Source organism: Phascolarctos cinereus, unplaced genomic scaffold, assembly GCF_003287225.1.
Source record: "Phascolarctos cinereus isolate Bilbo 61053 unplaced genomic scaffold, phaCin_HiC Scaffold_7;HRSCAF=346, whole genome shotgun sequence".
Lineage (NCBI taxonomy): Eukaryota > Metazoa > Chordata > Mammalia > Diprotodontia > Phascolarctidae > Phascolarctos > Phascolarctos cinereus.
The window spans coordinates 44025870-44044462 of NW_027556180.1; the positions used below are offsets into that span (position 1 = coordinate 44025870).

At 42.8% G+C, this 18593-nt stretch overlaps 1 protein-coding gene and 1 long non-coding RNA gene across 11 annotated transcripts in view; one reads left to right on the forward strand and one right to left on the reverse strand.

Annotated features, from left to right (window-relative positions):
- The window catches only part of MCF2L2 (MCF.2 cell line derived transforming sequence-like 2), a 362380-nt gene that overhangs the window by 227976 nt on the left and 115811 nt on the right, over positions 1-18593 (reverse strand). For 7 of the 10 annotated variants that reach the window (XM_020980835.2, XM_078147603.1, XM_078147601.1 and 4 more), the window contains exons 4-6: positions 14635-14725; positions 11438-11557; positions 2367-2483 (exon numbers count right to left, since the gene is read on the reverse strand). In XM_020980835.2, the coding sequence (XP_020836494.1) occupies positions 2367-2483; positions 11438-11557; positions 14635-14725 (328 nt within the window). The remainder of the gene's footprint in view (positions 1-2366; positions 2484-11437; positions 11558-14634; positions 14726-18593) is intronic. The other 3 variants (XM_078147605.1, XM_078147604.1, XM_078147600.1) reach the window with 1 other exon arrangement.
- Positions 10136-11537, forward strand: LOC110204757 (uncharacterized). The gene is made up of 3 exons (XR_002323415.2): positions 10136-10395; positions 10782-10936; positions 11457-11537. It is a non-coding gene; the product is annotated as an uncharacterized LOC110204757 (long non-coding RNA).

Below are 18593 nucleotides of genomic sequence, written 5' to 3' on the forward strand. Positions count from 1 at the left end.
GAAGGAAGGAAGGAAGGAAGGAAGGAAGGAAGGAAGGAAGGAAGGAAGGAGGAAGGAAGGAAGGAAGGAAGGAAGGAAGGAAGGAAGGAAGGGAGGGAGGGAGGGAGGGAGGGAGGGAGGAAGAGAAGGAGAGAGAGAGAGAGAGAGAGAGAGAGAGAGAGGAGAGAGAGAGAGAGAGAGAAAGAAGAAGAAAGAAAGAAAGAAAGAAAGAAGAAGAAAGAAAGAAAGAAAGAAAGAAAGAAAGAAAGAAAGAAAGAAAGAGAAAGAAAGAAAGAAAGAAAGAAAGAAAGAAAGAGAAAGAAAGGAAAGAAGGAAGGAAGGAAGGAAAGAAGGAAGGAAGGAAGGAAGGAAGGAAGGAAGGAAGGAAGGAAGGAAGGAAGGAAGGAAGGAAGGAAGGAAGGAAGGAAGGAAGGAAGGAAGAAGAAAAGAGAAGTACTAACACCCTGAAATTTCACCAATAGAACCCTTCCTTTGCATTAGGCCTCAAAGGTGGGGTTTGGGTCCAGAAGGCATTGGTTAAAATGCACACATGCTACCAGGAAGGGACCAGAGGCCATGGAGACTTATTTCCTCGGGCCTCCTTTGCCAATTAGGATTGTCTTATCAGATGCCCTCTGTCTACTGTAAATACACAGCTTGTCCCTGAGGGCACAGGACAGGGGAACCAAGATACCTTTGTGGGAGAGAGGAGCCAGCAGGCAGGCTCACAGGGCAACGGCCTCCTGGTGCCAGGAGACAGTACCAAAAGCAAGGCAGAGAATGCTGAACCTGAACTTGGCCAGCTCCTCCAGGTTGCCCAGGGCTTGGCCTGGATTCTCTCCTCCTGGTCAAGGAAGAGTGTCTCTGATAAGTCGGCGGCTACCTGCTGCACCACCTCCATACTCTCTTCCATGGGGGAGTCTTACTTTTTCCTAACCCTAATAAGGAGCAGAGCTGCTCGTAAATTTGAGGAAAGTCAGAAAACAACTGATACCGGTGATTGATACGCATCTACAACAATCACCAAACATTCATCAAGCACCTACTATGTGCCGGTCATGTTTTATGATTTATTATTCTCATCAATGATGATAATAAGTAATATTTAATATAGCTCTTTAAAGTTTGCAAAGCACACTTTACAAATATTATGTCATTAGATCTTTTTTTTTTTTTCTGGAGGCCATTGGGGTTAAGTGACTTGCCCAGGGTCACACACACAGCTACTAAGTGTCTGAGGCTAGATTTGAACTCCAGGGCTGGTGCTCTATCCACTGCACTACCTAGCTGCCCCCTCATCGGATCTTCACAGCAACCCTGGGAGGTAGGGGTTGTGAATATCCCCATTTTACAGATGAGGAAACTAAGACATATAGCAGTTAAGTGACTTGCCCAGAGAACACAAAACTAGCAAGTGTTCGGGGCTAGATTTGAACTCCAGACTTCCTGACTTCAATTCCAATGTTGGACTAAGTGATTAGGGACTTCAAGAGATTGAAGATACAAAGATGAAACAAAGGTGAAATGTTCCATCCACCATCCAAAGAGCCTTTCTAAAAAGGAGATTCTGGTTGACGCCAGAAATCACTGCCCTTTGCCTTCTGCACTTAATCTGCCCTATGGGATATGGCACATCCTTTGGCCTGTGGCTGGAAACTAGGAGGCTGTGATCACTGACCTTGGTCAGTGGTGCCTGGAACCCGGGACTTGGCATCAGGCCTTCCTGCACTAAGCCCACCTCAGACATGACTTCCTAGCTCTGTGACTCCAAGCAAATCACCCGTCCTTGAGCCCTTAGCTATGAAATAGGGATAATCAATACCAACCTCATGCGTTGTTTGCAGGATCACAGAATCACAGACTTCAGAGGCACCCTCTCTTCTCCAACTCCCTCATTTTAGACACCAGGAACCTGAGGCCCAGCTATCTAACTAGCCCTGAGTCATGGAGGTAGTGAGTGACAAACAGGTGTGAACCCAGGTCCACCTGACTCCAAATCTAAAGCTCTTTCCATACACTGTTTGTCAAGGCAAATAAGATCATGTATGCAAAGTGCTTTGTAAACTTTGCCCCAGCATACAATAACAGTATAATTGCCATTATTTATTATTTAATTATAATCACATAATAATTATTATTAATAATAATGCTATTACTATAAATATAATATATTATAACTAATAATATTATTGCTATAATAACATTGCTATTATTAGTACAATAGTAATAATTATATAATTATCATTCCATTACTATTGATAATAATACTACATTATTATTGCCAATATTATTACTACTGTCATTGTTTCTTGTTATTATCACCTTTCACTCATTCCCTCACCCCCCAGGACCTTCAAAGACAGACGCTTCACCCAGGTCGTACTCACTGTTCGATGGTGTATCCACTGTCCGTGGCCATATTCTAGAGTCCCGCCCAGCTCCCTGGTCAGCTGGCTCTTGTCAATGTAGCCGTGGAGATCAGAAACAGAGTTCAACATGATGATCTATGGGGACAAACACAGCCCACCCCGCAAAAGAAAAACACAAGTGAGATGTGTCTCTCAGACCATTGGGAAGCAGCTTGTCTTCCTTTATGGGAAGGATTCACTCAGGTGCTCTTTGCTCTGCTCCCCCCAGACAGCTTCATCATATTCAAACGAGTTCAAATCTAGCCTCAGACACTTGCTAGTTCTGTGTTCTCTGGGCAAGCCACTTAACTGCCATGTGCTTCAGTTTCCCCATCTGTAAAATGGGGATAGTCACAGCCCCTACCTCCCAGGGGCTTCATCATATGAGTGCCTCCCACCTCTAGATGGGATAAAATGAAGAATTCAAGGCATCATCTCATTCAAGGAAAGTTGAGGAGCTGGGAGCCCAGGACACTGAGCTCAGCTCCATCTACCTGCCCCACCTTCTGAGTCCCACAACGTTTTAATCAAAAATGATCTCTTTATCCTTTCTCTCAGGATCTATCACAGAAGAAGCTTTGTGAATGAATGAACAACTCTGATGGGCACCCACAACCCAGAACTTAGAACGTTGGCCTCAGGCACAGGAAAACTTGGGCTTGAGTCCATGCCTCTGACTGTGTGACTCTGGGCACATCATTCCATCTGTCTACCCCAGATAACACTCTTAAGGCTATCAGAGCAGGGGCCGATCAGCATTGGGAGAGGGAATTTCCTCATCAAGAGGAACACCGATTCAATCACCAGTCTGATCCCAAAAGAAAAAGAGAAATTTGGGCAGGTCAGTCTCAAGGCAGTTTCAAATTGGGAAACATTTCCTGGTTTCATTCTTCATCTTTATATGTCCAGCAATGAACACAGTGCCTAGCCTATTGTAAGTGCTTAATAAATGCTAGCTTAGGAGCAGGTAGGTGGGGCAGTGGATAGAATGCCAGCCCTGGAGTCAGGAGCACCTGAGTTCAAATCTGGCCTCAGACACTTGACACTTACTAGCTTTGTGACCCTAGGCAAATCACTTAACCCCGCTGCCTAACCAATAAATGAATGAATGAATGACTGAATGAATGACTGACTGACTGAATGAATGAATGAATGAATGAATAAATAAGTGCTAGCTTGAAATGACTGGTTGATTGATTGATTGGATGGATGATGGCCATACTTTGACTTTCATCCTTTCCTGGGTTTGTGACTTCTCTGGTGCAGCAACTTCTCACCCCTTTTCCCTTCACTACTCCTCTTTACTTAGCCCCTAGACTTTAAGCATTGCCAAGGCATTCATCACCCAGTGGCCAACCTGCTGATGAGCCTCCCGGAGCTTTGTGAGGCCAGTCCTCAGGAAAGCCTGGGCTCCAAGGCCAAGAGAGCCAGGGTCACCTCTGGGTTGCAAGAAGGTATTGGAGGAGGACTTTAGTAGAAAGAGCCCATGCTATGACGGCCGCCAAAATCCACGTCAGATTTGTTGACACCCCCCAAACCTAAGATGAGAAGCCCAACAAAGGAATGGAAAGGATCGACTCTGGGACATCTTCAAATAAGTTTAGAAAACAGCAACCTTCTCTTAACCTTTCAAAGAGGCACTATATGCTAGACACACTGATTTTCTTGCTGGGTTGGAGAAGAAGGGGAGGTTTTTCACAATTAAAAAACAAATCAGTCCTGCTGTTAGAAACCCCTTCATTGACATCCTACAGCAGGGGGCTTAATCAATCTACCATTCAGCAAGCATTTAGTAACTACCACGTGTGAAGCACTGTGCTGGCCACTAGTGATGCAAAATAAAATCGAAACAGTTCTGCCCTCAAGGAGCTTACATTCTAATAGGGAAAGAGTCCATCAGGGCTCTTTCAAAATTATTCTATTCCAGGGGCAGTGGATAGAGCACCAGCCCTGAAGTCAGGAGGACCTGAGTTCAAATCTGGCCTCAGACCAAACACTTGACAGTTACTAGCTGTGTGACCCTGGGCAAGTCACTTGACCCCAACTGCCTTAAAAAAAAATTACTCTATTCCACAACAGCACAGTAGACAGATCCAATACAAGATAAGAGGCAGCTAGGTGGTGCCATAGTAGATAGATAAAGCATGGGGCCTGGAGTTGAGAAGACCTGAGTTCAAATCTAGCCATAACACATTGCTGCGTGACCCTGGGCAAGTCACTTAACTTTAGTCTGCCTCAGCTGCAAAATTGGGGATAATAATAGACTCTACTTCACAAGGTTGTTGTGAGGATCAAAGGAGACAGTATTTATAAAGTGTTTAGCACAGTGCCTGGCATAGGGCAGTGGCTTAATAAATGTTTATTCCATTCTATTCCAGATAAACTCCTTGAGGCCAAGTACTGGTGCTTAATAAATGCTCATTGATGGAGCTTTGATTGTCACGGCCCTAAATCCCTGCCCACTCATTTTCTGAGATAGAAAAAAAAAACCCTCCTCTATAGTAATCTCTTACCTCCAAAACACTCCCCTCAAAGCACATTCTTTTCATTTAATCTTTGACCTCTGACATTCCTCCTTTCCTTTTTTGCCTTTCTGCTGATTTCTTGCAGATGGTAAGTCCTTTTTGGTATTACTGGACAGAGGCCTTACCTCAAACCTGTTTGGCCATAAAACCTCACCCACAGGTATGTAGGATCAAAATACTGAGAGGGCCAGAAGGAGCTTTAGAGATTATAATGCAAAGATGAAGACATTGATGCTCGTAAAGAACCTCAGTTAACACAAGTAGAGCCAGAAGGCACCTCAGAGTCAGTCACGTCAACCCCTTCACTTTATGGATAAGATAAGTGAAGCCTAAAGAATTTAAATGGCTTGCCCTAGATCACCAAGACAGTATAAAGCACAGCCAAGATGGGCCCATGTCCTCATTCCCAATCTTGTGCTCTTTCCGCCATATTGGGGGGCTGGCTGGACTGGGATGCTTCCTATGGAACTGGACACGTGTTTTGATGGCATGACACAGCAACCCCTGACTGGTCCTTGTGATGCCAGTGAGCTCTATTACAGATATTTGAAATAGAAGAGAAGCCATAAGTGCCCATCTGCACGTTAGAGGAATATTAGAATGCCCTCTGGGGGCAAAAGGGGCCCTAGAAAATGCTGGAACTCAGGAACAGAAGTTAAACGGACACATATAAGACTATTTTTCATATATATATGATTCCATATGTCATATTTCGGAGGCAGAGAGTATTGTATACAGATATTAACATTATCCCATTAATATAAATACATCAACATTAAAATTATATTAACTTTTTGTTAAGTATTATAATAAGTCAGGTAGAATATAATAATAATAGATACTTCTAAAGCACTTTAAGGTTTACAAAATATATTCCATAGGTTATTTCATTCGAGCCCTAGAACAACCTTAGTAGTTGTAAGAAGTTGTGGAGGTAAGATTATCCCCATTTTTCAAATGAAGAAACTGAGGCTTGGAGGATAAATGTAACTCCCCCTCTATGAAAAAGCAAGGGGAGAGATGGATTTGACAGTTTTGTTTTAACTGCTTATATGTATACCTGAGAAAAGGTCTGATGAGAAATAAGGTTGATTTAATGGTTGATGAATCTTGGGGATTGTCTCAATTTGAGGATCTCTAGAAACCTCTTTTTCTATAGGACCTGTGGATAATTGAGAGTATTTTTATGCATACAAGTACCCATTTTTCATGTTGGTGTGAAACCTGCTTTGGGGGATAAGAGTGAAGGATGGGGGCGTAGTTAGTGGAGAAGGGTCAAGTACGTTCATATCTGACAAGGTTTCCCAGAGTTTTCTTCGGCTGTGTTCTGGTTTATAGACAGCCTTTCTCACCTTCATTACAAATGCTCTTGTCATTGACTAAGAAGCTTTGACACTTGGTTGTGATACTTGTGACTTGCAAGACCTTAAGCCTCAGTTTTCTTATCGGTAAAATGGGGGCATGTCAGACTAGATCACAAGACCCCTCTAGCTCTAAATGTATGGTTCTATGTGTGACCCTTTTAGAGCCTCAGTTCCCTCACCTGTCAAATCAAAGGGTTGGATTAGGTGACCCCTGAATTCTAAGTCTCTACTCCTATGCCCAGGACTTAAATATTATTATGGAATCCTCCTTCATGAGATTCCATACAGGTTCCTAGAACACAACTTGGAAAATGTTCCTGCCTTACATCTGGCCAATGTTCCTGAGTCAACTCAGTATTCCTCTTTGGGCCCAGAGGGAGATAAGTTAAGATCCAAAGATTCAAGGTCAAGGCCAGATTTAAGTCAGCCAGAGTGGCTTTGATGGATTCCCTCCCCCTCTCCTGGACTTTCTTCTTCTCTGTTGCCCTTGAGCAGGGCCCTAGATGTCCCCTTCTTTTGAATTCTTTCTTCCTCTACATCTTGTGTCCATACCTTCCCTCCACGTCATTGGATCTTATCTAAGTGCCTCTCCCACATTCCCTTATTTTAATTACTTTTGTGGATAGTGGTTCTTCTAAAAATAAGAATTTTTCTAGCTGAAGACAAGATGTTAGCAAGTTAAAAATGCATTCCACATCCAGGAAAGGGAGGGAGGCCAAGCGGTTGTCATGGAGATGCCTTATGGTTTCTCAGAAGCTGGGTGTGCAAAGTCTTATTCAACAGATGTAATTTTCCCAGCACAGCCTGGAATCTTGTTGCCTGACAGAGGCATCCAGGCTGCTCACTCAGCTCTTCCAATGGCCAAACTCAGGAGGGAATGCTGCGAGCCGCGGACTCTCCTATGACTGATGAAACCCAGCTCTCTCTTCCCACCTGGTATTCCCTGTCTTGGTTTCCGAAGGGATTTTGATTGTAGAGAGCAGAGGGGAGGGGCCTAATTTCATTCACAAAACTTCTGTAGGGCCTTTGCTTAACATAATCAGTTCAGACAAGAATCCAAACTCTACAGGCCTCGTGATGGAAATTATAAAAAGAAAAAAACCCAGTAAGACACAGAGGAACCAACACATGAGGAAACACAGCTGATGGACGCAGTGCTGTGCGATGAAATCTAATTTCGCTTTTTTAAAAAAGATATGGTTGTGTGTGCTTTGTGCTGCTCTTGTGAGCACACATAGATACACAAACATCTGCAGGATGTGCGTATGTATGAGAATCCCTAACTTAAGATATTCTGTCCAGCTATGCAGACCAAAGGCCTTCAGTGACTTATCATGATTTCATGAGTTCATGTGGCCAAAAGTATCATCAATGGCTGACCAGCTCTCTAATGATGAACTTCTTGGCACGTACTAGAATTTCCACCATGGTAGGATCTAAGAGAGCAGTGGTCTAGCCAGCATAGCCAGCTGTCCCTATCCCTGTTTCTCTGCCTCTGTCTTTCTGTTTCTATCTCTGTCTATCATTTGTTTGTATGTCCATCCATCTGTCCTTCTATCTATCTATCTATCTATCTATCTATCTATCTATCTATCTATCTATCTATCTATGTACCCATCTACCTGTCTATTTATCCATCCATCCATCCATCCATCCATCCATCCATCCATCCATCCATCCATCCAACCATCCATCCATCTATCTATCTATCCATCTACCTGTCTATTTATCCATCCATCCATCTACCTGTCTATCTATTCATCCATCCATCTATCTATCTATCTATCTATCTATCTATCTATCTATCTATCTATCTATCCATCTATCTGTGTATTCATCCATCCATCCATCCATCCATCCATCCATCCATCCATCCATCCATCCATCCATCCATCCATCTACCTGTCTATCTATTCATCCATCCATCCATCTATCTATCTATCTATCTATCTATCTATCTATCTATCTATCTATCTATCTATCTATCTATTGATCGATCGGTCTGTCTGTGTGTCTGTCTATCTATCTGCCTGCCTGCCTGTCTGTCTGTCTATCCCATGGCACAGTGGATAGAGGGAAGGCTGGCCTTGGAACCAAGAACATTTGGGATTAAGACCTGACTCTGATATGAACCAGCAATGTGACCCTAGGTGAGTCTCTGAACTGCTCAGACCACTCAGATCCCACTCCCACCCCTTCCCATCCACCCTCAAGGTCTCTAAGATAATGAGAAATCATGGCTTTGTCATTTAGCCACCTTCATGACTGTGGCAAGGATGGTACAGGGGAAAGAATGATGAATTTAGAGTCAGAAGAACTGAATTCTGATCTTGGCTCTGCTACTAAGTATGTGATCCTCTCGGGCAAGCTGTTTGTGCCAAAGACTGGACTAGTAGGTCTCTTCATTCAGATTCAGATCCATGGTCCTATGACCTTTCTGGGTCTTAGCTTTCTCATCTGTAAAATGAGAGTGTTGGGTGAGTTGGCTTCTAAGAGATCCTTCCGACTCTGCCTATAATCTCTATCATCTTCCCAATTATAAGGTCAGTCCTTTAGCCACTGCACCACAGTGCTGAACTTTTAGACTTAATTTTAATAAAATGTATTGTGTGGTGGGAATTCTAGCTGTTTCTATCAAAAGTAGCTGAAGGTATAATGGAAAGTGCTCATCCACATCCAGAGAAAGAACTATGGAGTTTGAATGCAGATTGAAGCACACTATTTGCTCTTTTTTCTTCTGTTTTGTTTTATTTCTTCTTTCTTGTGGTTCCTCCTATTGGTTCTAACTCTTCTTTACAACATGGCTAATGTGAAAATATGTTTAATAGGAATGTATACGTATAGTTTATATCAGATTGTGCACCATCTTGGGGAGGGAGGTGGACAAAATTTAAAACTCAAAAGCTTATGGAAGTGAATGTTGAAAACTAAAAATAAATAAATTAATCAAAATAAATTAAAAAAGAAAGTAGCTGAAGGCAGTAAAGTCATTTGACCCAATTCCCCTTAATACTAATGTTGTCCCTCTATTGATTATCACCAATCTATCTTCTATATATCTTGTTTGTACCTGGTTGTTGCATATTGTCTCCCCATTAGATTGTGTGCTCTTTGAGGGCAGGGACTATCTTTTTGCTTTTCTTTGTACCCTTACTGCTTAACACAGTGCCTGCCACAGGGTAGGCACTTAATGAATGGGGAAGGGAATAGGCCTTTATTACTTTATAGGTATGATCTCATTTGAACAAATGCTTGTTGACCGACCAACAACAAAGAAAAATTGCTTTTCACCTGGATGGCCAAGTTCCTTTCAATTTCCAGTGAAGAATCACCAAGAAACAAGAAAATTCTCTGTAGACATACATCTTTATATATGTTCATGTTACTTGGAAGGATCTTCTTCCTACAAGACATTTGGAATATATCTGGAACTTGGCCACATCTTTCTAAGTATCAAATCCCAACCTTCTAGGGATGTGAGTTTCAGGGGTTGGCAAAATGCACTGAGTCCTCATTTCTATAAGAAAAAACAAGGCTTGAGTGGCTCATGGAAAGCATCATGAGTTTCCCGCATGTTGAAAACTGATTTTTTTTTAACCATTTTTTGCTGAGTTCAAGATAACTGAATCAGAAACATCTGGGCTACATTTCCTTTAATGCTCATCTCAGTTCTTAAACCCAGATGGGGGAAAGTTCTTTGGCAGGGGGGAGAATGGAGAAAAAGGAAATATACTCTGAGGCTGGCTTAACCCCAAAGAGTGCAGAACAAATCATTCGATAAACAAACAAAAAGAGGAACAAACCCCCTCCTAAAACCAAAAGGGGAAGTGAGAGGACAATAAAAACCCCTGCCCCAACCTCCACTCATTGCTCTGGGCTGTCCTTTCTGTCCTCCTTCTAGCTCTCAAATCCACCCCTTCTTCCCACTTTCCAGCTCCCTGCATCAACCCAGGCTCAACTCCTAGTTCCCTCTGCCTCCACTACTTCCTTGCCATTCTAACTGACCTTCCCATCTCCACTTAATAAATGCTTATTGAACTGAATTCAACTGAATTGAATTACTCTCATGCCATTTTCCCCTAACATACTCTGCCTTAGATTGTGAAGTATCTCTTGTGGGTAGGTCTCATCTCCACAAATAGACTCTAAGTTCATTAGGGTACAACCACATTTTACCTTTCTATATCCCTCACACAGTACTAGAAGCAATTCTAGGGCTTCTCTGTTCCCTGCCCCCCCCATGCACATTATCCCCAGGTTAATCCTGGGGATTATAATCCTATAAACATAATTTTCTACACACACACACACACACACACACACCCCTCCTTGGAAAACTTTTGAAATCCCATGGATCAATTCCAAACTCCTTAGCCTGATTGAACACATCTTCCAAACCTCACTTCTCACCACTTCCTCAGGTCATAATCATCTTTCCCTTTAGTAAACTCCCAAATCATTTGCCTTTTTTTGCTTTGTCTAAAGCTGTAATTTCATTGATGTAGGGAAATCCTGGTAAGGAAACACCATACAGGTGCTCTGGAAATTAGCCTCCCTCCCCCACCTCCACCAAGGCACAGAAGGTTAAATGACTTGCCCAGAGCCACACAGCCAGAATGTGTCAGAGGCAGAGACTGAGACCAGATTTCCTGCTTTGGAGGTGGGTTCTTTATTGATTACTTCACACTGTCTCTTTATTTCATTTATTTTCTCCTTGAGGGTCGGGATTACTTTTATCTTTCTGTATCCCTGGTACACGGTGCCCTGCACATAGGAGGCACTCCAAAAATTTGTGTTAAATTGAATTGAATTGAGACCAAGCCATTGGCACCTAACATATTCTGTTTCAGATTGTCAGTGATATTTTGATATGCATATTGTCTTGTCTTTGGAACTAGACTATAACCTCCTTGGCTTCAGGGACCAGATTTTATCTATCTTTGTCTACTGTACAGTGGAAGGCACTTGTGAAAAATCTGGTGTGTAAAAAGAGGAAGATAGGAATAGATGAAGGGAAAAGGAGGAGGAGGAGGAGAAGATAAGAATGAGAAAGGGGAAGAAGAATGGGAAGAAGGGGAAAAAGAGAGAAAGGAAGAGGAGATGAAAGAAGCAGAGGCAGAAATTTTGACAACGAAAATGGAAGATGGAAAGCTGTGCTTACCGGTACCTTCATTTTAAAGTCATCTCTATACAGTTTAATGCCAATGTCAGCGATGGTCCTTTGGATAAAGCGGGATGGCCGAAGGACAAAGACAAGTTGCAGGTTTCCTGGAAACGCTCCCTGGAATAATGAAAAAAGGTCATGAGGAAAGGCATCTCACATCCAAGACCCGCTTGTTTCCTACATCTCATGCTAGGTGATGGGTGCTAGAGTGAACCACGAGTAATTAAAGGAGTGCCCCAAATGGCCCAGCTTGGATGTGGATGGAAGAGGTCTGGGAGCCAGACCCCATGAAATCATCTCTGGGATATGGGGGGAAATGGAGTGCTTCTGCTAGCAAAAGGCAAATTCCTAGAAGGTGGGGAAGCTCAATCGGGCATTTGTTTCCCCAGCTGCTAGCACGGTAGTAAGTCTACTTAATAAATGCTTGTTGAATTGAACTGCACATCTCAAGTTGTATGTAAACATTTCCTGGCCCCTCCTCTAGGTAATAAGTGCTCTCTCACTTAATACTAATTTCCAGAGCAGGTACTGACCTGGGTGGGTAGAAGGTGTTTCCTGACCAGGATTTTCCTACATCAGTGAAATCACAGATTTAGACAAAGCAAAAAAGCAAGTGATTTAGGAGTTTATTAAAGTGCTCCTCTCCCTCCCTAGGTATTAAGTGCTCTTACACACCTTTGGCTTGTTAATGCCTTCTTCCTCCTCAGATCACCTTGTATTTACTGATCCACATCCTCATTACATCCACCAGTTGAGTGCAAGCTCTCTGAGGACGGGGACCATCCCACTTTTGTGTGCCTTTGTCCACAGGTGCTGGGCTGGGAATTCTGGGTGCAGAGAAGCTCACGTCCCAAGCATAGTCTATGCTTCTAATCTACTTACATGTCTCCAGCTAATTACCGGGCTCCATCCAATCAGACATAGTTGCTATTGGTAACAACTGTGTTACCCAGTTACAAATTGGAGGTGTTTACTATATTATGGTTTAATGTTTAAGGGGGTGCACAAAATGGCACAGCATACAGAGTGTCAGATCCCCAGTGAATGGACCTGGATTTGAATTTCGGCTCTTTCATTCACAACCTATGTGGCCTGTGGCAAATCTCTTGGTTTCATTGGATATTAGGTTATTTATCTGTAAAATAGGGAGTTGGAGCTGATCACCACCAAGGTCTCCTGTAGCACTAAATCTGGACTCACTCTCTGCAGGAGACTAACAAATAAAGGGAAATATTATCTAGAGGCCCTTCACCCCAATGGACTCTTGTGTAGACCCCAAAAGTGGGAGCCAATGAAGGTGAAAGGATTCATGACAGACGGCAGAAACAGTCACAGGTGCCACAGCTGTTACCACGTTCCAAATGACCAGGTGCCCACTGGTCTGGAGGGAACTAGGTGTCCCTTGGTAGGTAAACTCTGCTAGAGAATTCTTAGGATGGAGTAGGGACACATAAAAGCTGGCAACACCCATCTACAATGTAGCATGCCTAGGAACATTCCTCAGAGAGGGTCAGCCCTGTTTAATTACCCAGTTCTTCTAGGAGCTCCTTTTCCTGCCCTTTCCCTCCCCACTTCAGGCCAACTCTCCAAGTTATAGTTGTATTCTCAAGATGCCAAGTGTGGGTGGAGTCATTAGAAAGGATAATTCTACAGCCACAAATAGACTCAAGGAATCAAACTGTCAGGGTAGAATCAGTGTTTTCCCCTCCTTGTCTCTTAAAAACAGGGGTTCTTAAGCTGGGGTCTGAGAATTTGTTGTTTTTTTTAATATTTGACAAAATTTTAAAAAACTATTAAAAATGTTTACATGCAATTGGTAAAAGATAAAATATTTAAAGTTAAAAAATAAAAAACTATTTTAATAACTAGGTTTCAATATAATTATTTTCTTCTGTAATCCCATGCATTTTATTTTATGCATTTAAAAGCATTTTTCTGAGAAGGGGTCCATAGACACCAGACTGCCAAAGAGAGCCATGACACATATACAAAGTTAAGGGCTCCCACCCTAGATCATGCATGCATGCAACCCTCGGAAGAACCTGGAATTTTGCTAAGTCCTATCACTAGAATTACCTGGAATTCTATTTATCCTGAAGCATAAGGGACAGCTGATTACGGTATAAGGTGGGAAGAAAGGGCCAGCCTCATCACCAGAAAGACCTGGATTCAAGTTCCACCTCTGACTATTCTTAGCTGTATAATCCTGGGCAAGTCACTTAACCCCACTGCCTAGCCACAAAATAAAATGAATGAGCCACCCCTCTGCCCATGCTCTTAAGCCTCTCCAACTACTCCCCCTTGCTGATCAGGTCCCGTAGCCTAATGCTGTACCTATTGCCTTTGTCACTCAAACTTTAAGAGACCAAATCCTTTTTTAAAAAAGAAAGGGTGATGAGGAGAGGCTGGGGGACAGGAGATCTGGACAAGGGGCCCTTTGAGACCATCAGAATGTACTTAAAGCACAACTGCAGAAATAAATCTTTCAATAAATGGTCATTCTCACCCTCTCTTCCCAGTGAGTTTAACTGGAAAAAAAACATAAGAATTGAGAATTACACTGGCTTTTAAAAAAACTCAATAGCTTAAAAGAAATGAACATAGGGTCATGCTTTTACAGCTGGAAGGGACCCTGGAATCTAACGCCTTCAGTTTTGCAGATGAGGAAACTGAGGCACAGAGAGATTGAGTGACTTGCCTAGGATCACATAGCTAGTAAAGATTTGAGGCAGGATTTGAACTGAGTTCTTCCTGACTGCCCTCTAGCCACCATCTCTTCCTAAACACTCAGAAAAAGTAACAACAATATATCTGTCCACTTTACCTCCCAAACTCAACAGGGTCTGTGTTGAAATAAGAGGATGAAGGCATGCCTGACATGCTTTTTGTTTTCTAAACATATATGAAATGATCACCTTGGTCCATTCATGGCCAAGAATTTTGGTTGCTCTGCTCTGTCTAGCCAGACCCAGGATATAATTGGGTATTCTTTAGAATTCAGAAAATCCTTTCTGCCTGAAAGCTGACACATCCCCCAGCTTCTTGCCTTCCAAGAGATGGGGGGGGGGGGGACATGTTTTGCTGGCAAAGGGAAAGTGAGAAGGGAGGGGGGGTCTCTTCCCAGGTCAGGCAAACTTACATTTTCTCCATCATAAACAGCAGAGTAAAAACAAGTAAACATCACGTGTACTCACTGCAATTCGGGTCAAGGATGCCTTTACGGAGCTCCATTTATCTCTCCTTCTGTCAATAACAATGATGAACCCGATGCTGGCAGCCTCCAGACTGCAAAGAAACATGAAGAGATGTGCAGGGTTACACAGACCCGCAGGAGTTTGGGGCAGACACCATAGCAGAGACCAGACTCCATACTGCTCCCAGGTTGGCCACAAGTGTCCCTGCCTTGCTGGGTGAAGAGCTGTGCTGGATGGCTCCCGGGAAGCAAAGGCAGCTCCTACTATGTACCCTGAGGCTGCCTGGCAGCCTTCATCAAACATGAATCTTTTATCCGTTCCTACCTCTCAGCTGCTTCATCTCTGGGTGGTAAAGGCAGGCGTGCCAACTAAGGCCACATGTCTCCATGCCTGACTGAAACCTGGCAGATGCATGGGGGAGGCAGGACACCCCCATGTTGGGCCCTGGCATGTTTTCTCCAAAAACGCTGACATATCACGGGGCTGGTGCTGGCTTCTACTGAGGACTGCATCCAGGCTGTGGGAGAAGGCTACACGTTCAGTGCAGGGTGCAAACAGCTCACCAGAAATCAGGGGAGTGGAATACAGCTTGGAAACGTGTAATCAAGAATCAGGACACGCATGAAAGGAAATGTGTCTGCTGAGACCTCACAGTCTGATCAGGTGCCCTTCTCCCTCCCCTAATCCTCTGTACAGTGAGGGGTGAGACTGGATAATCCCCAAAGTCCCTTCTAGCCCTAAGCCCAGTGATATTCTGATCCTTGTAAAAGCAAAGCCTCCAGGAAAGACTATTTCCTCCCTTGCTCTGCCTTCCTTAGAACATGCAAATGCCTTACATGCAGTCAGTCAATTCACCAACGCGGCATGCATTAAGTGCCTACTCTGTGCCAGGCGAGGGACAGAAGGACAAAAACAAAAACAATCCTCCTTTCAAGGACTTTATATTCTGCCAAGTGAGACAAATCTAGGCCCTGTTACCTCTGGCCCATTTCTCCTCGGCCACAGAGCAGAGAAAAAGCATGGGATTTGAAGTCACTCATTTTTTCAGTTGTGTCTGACGCTTCATGACCTCACTTGGGGTTTTCTTACAGAGATATTAAAGTGGTTTGTCATTTCCTTCTCCAGCTCATTTTACAGATGAGGAAACTGAGACAAACAGAGTGAAGTGACTTGCCCAGGGTCACACAGCTAGTAAGTGTCTGAGGCCAGATTTGAACTCAGGTCTTCTAACTCCAGGCCAAGTGCTCTATCCACTGTACCACCTAGCTGTCTCTGTAGTTGGAAAACCTGGGTTTAAATCCTCTGACTCTCCTACTAATTGTTAGCTTTGTGATTTTGGGCAAGTCTCTCTGGGACTCAGTTTACCTATTAATAAAACATTGGGCAAAATGACCTCTAAGATTCCCTCTTGTTCTGAATCCTAGAATCTTTCTCTCTTCTGCTTAGCCTGAGAGTTTCTAGGACACTCCTTTTATTCATTTATTTTTAATGTTCCTACTTTTATTTTCCTGTCTTCAAAAGTGACTATAATTTTTAAAAGTGCCTGGAATCATAAGGCATGATTGTCAAATTGTTTCTTAGAGAAAATAGCTGTAAGCACCCTTGGGGGAAGGAGGTCAGCTATGGGAGGAGTGGCTGATTTGAGTAAGTCTTGGGGAGCTGAGCAGGGAAGGAAGAAGCTCTGGTGCCTAAGAAGCTCAGTGTCTAATAACATGTTATAAAGGCAGCAAGGGATCCCTATGGATAGAACATAGGACTTGCAGTCAGGGAGATCCTGAGTTCACATCCTGCCTCAGACATTTACTAGCCTTGTGACTATACACAAGCCAATTTATGTCTCTCAGCTTCAGTTTCCTCATCTGTAAGGTAAAGGGATAATAATAGCACCTCCCTTCCAAGGTTATTGTAAGGATAAAATGAGATCGTATTTATAAAGCTTTGCAAGACTGGCAAAACTTAAAGTGATACATGTGTATATACATATGTGTATGTGTGTGTGTGTGTGTGTGTGTGTGTGTGTATATATATATATATATATATATATATATATATATATATGATGGAGAAAGAATGGTCAGAGAAGTAGGCAGAGAACCAAAGGTCAGAGAAAACAAGATTGCCTGCCCCCAAGGAGTTTATAGCTTTGTAGGGGGATAAGGAATAGACATTGTTGGCCATCATACATGTCATTACGTGGAAAGTGCATTAGATAGCTATCCAAGTGCTACAGAAAATCAGAGGGGATGGTCATTATTGGCCAGGGACAGCAGAGAAGATATGGAAAAGGGGGTAACATGTGAATTGTGCTTTAAAGGGTGAGTAGGAAGTTAAGAGAAGAAGAGGAGGAAGAGGGAGAGTATTGAAAAGATGGAGCAAGGTGAATACAGTATGGGTTCATGAAGAAGAGTTCTGTCCTGCCTCATCTGTGTGCTGAATAAATGGAGGGCAATACTATGAGATAAGCTTGGGAAAGAAGGCTGGTGCCAGGTGGTAGAAAGCCACAAATTCCAGACAGAGATAGAGAGCCAATGAAAGCTTTTCATCAGAGGACTGACATGACCAATTTTATGTATAAGGAAGATTATTCTGGGAGTGACATGAAAAATAGATTGGAATTGGACAAGAATAGAAATAGCAGTTAGGGAGGGTAGGTGGTGCAATGGCTAGAACACTGGGCCTGGAGTCAGGAAGACCTGAGTTCAAATCCAGCCTTAGACACCTACTACCTGTATGATTCTGGGCAAGTCACTTAACCCTGTTTACCTCAGTTTCTCTTCTGTAAAATGAGCTGAAGAAGAAAAGGGCAAACCACTTCAGTATCTCTGCTAAGAAAATCCCACATAGGATCATGAAGAATCAGACATGACTGAAAAATAACTCAACAACAACAAAATCTCTAGACACTGAGCTAGTCACTGGCTAAAAAAGAAAAGAAGAAAAGAAATAATGCCTGCCCTCAGGAAGCTTACATTTTACTAGAAGATACAGTATATAAACAGATAAGTAAATACAAGATAGTTCACGGAGGGAAAGAACACTAGAATTCTGGTGAGCGGTGAAACCTGACTGAAGCTTAGGGATTCTAAGAGACAGAGGTGACAGCATTCCAGAGATTGAGGATACCCCGCAAGAAGGTTCCAAGGTGGGAGATGGGATGTTGAATTCAAGGAACAGTAAGAAGGTGACTCTGGCTGGAAGGTAGAGTTTGTGAAAGGGAATAATGTGAAATAAGCCTGGAAAAAGTAGGCTAGAGGGAGATCATTAAGGTTCTCAAATGACAAGCTTTGATTTTATTCTGGAGATAATGGGAAGCTACTGGAGTCTTTTGAACTGGAGAGTGATGGTGGTTAGTTCTATGCACATCAGGAAGGTGATTTAGCAATTATGTGGGAGATGAATTGAAGAAGGGAGAAATTAAAAGTAGGGAAACCAAATGAGAAACTTTTTAAAAGGGGTGATGAAGGCCTCAACTAGAATTCTATCCTCATGGGTGGAAAAGAGGGTATGGATACAAAGATATGTGATAGCTGGTTAAACAAAACATGGCAACTGGCTGGATGGGGGAGGATGAGAGAGAGGGAAAAATTAGGATTGACTCTAAGGTGACAAATCTTGAACGAGTATAGAATGCAGGAGTGTGCTGGTAAATGTTTAACAATTAGACTCGAGACACACTTTTAAGTTTAGTCTTCATTATTAACATTTTTCCATCACTCTCTTAAGTCTAGACCATTCACAAAGCAATAAATCAAAACCTGATTTGTAGTGTTTGTTGACTTCCAGGGTATAAATTCTCACACTGAAAATTTCACAATCAGTTTGAACTGGTTCCAGCACAAGCCTTAATGAACATCTAGTCCATTCCCTCATTTTACAGGTGAGAAAACTGAGGATCTGAAAGGCTAAGTGACTTTCTTGAGGTTATGTGGCTATTTCATGGCAAAACTGGCATAAAACTC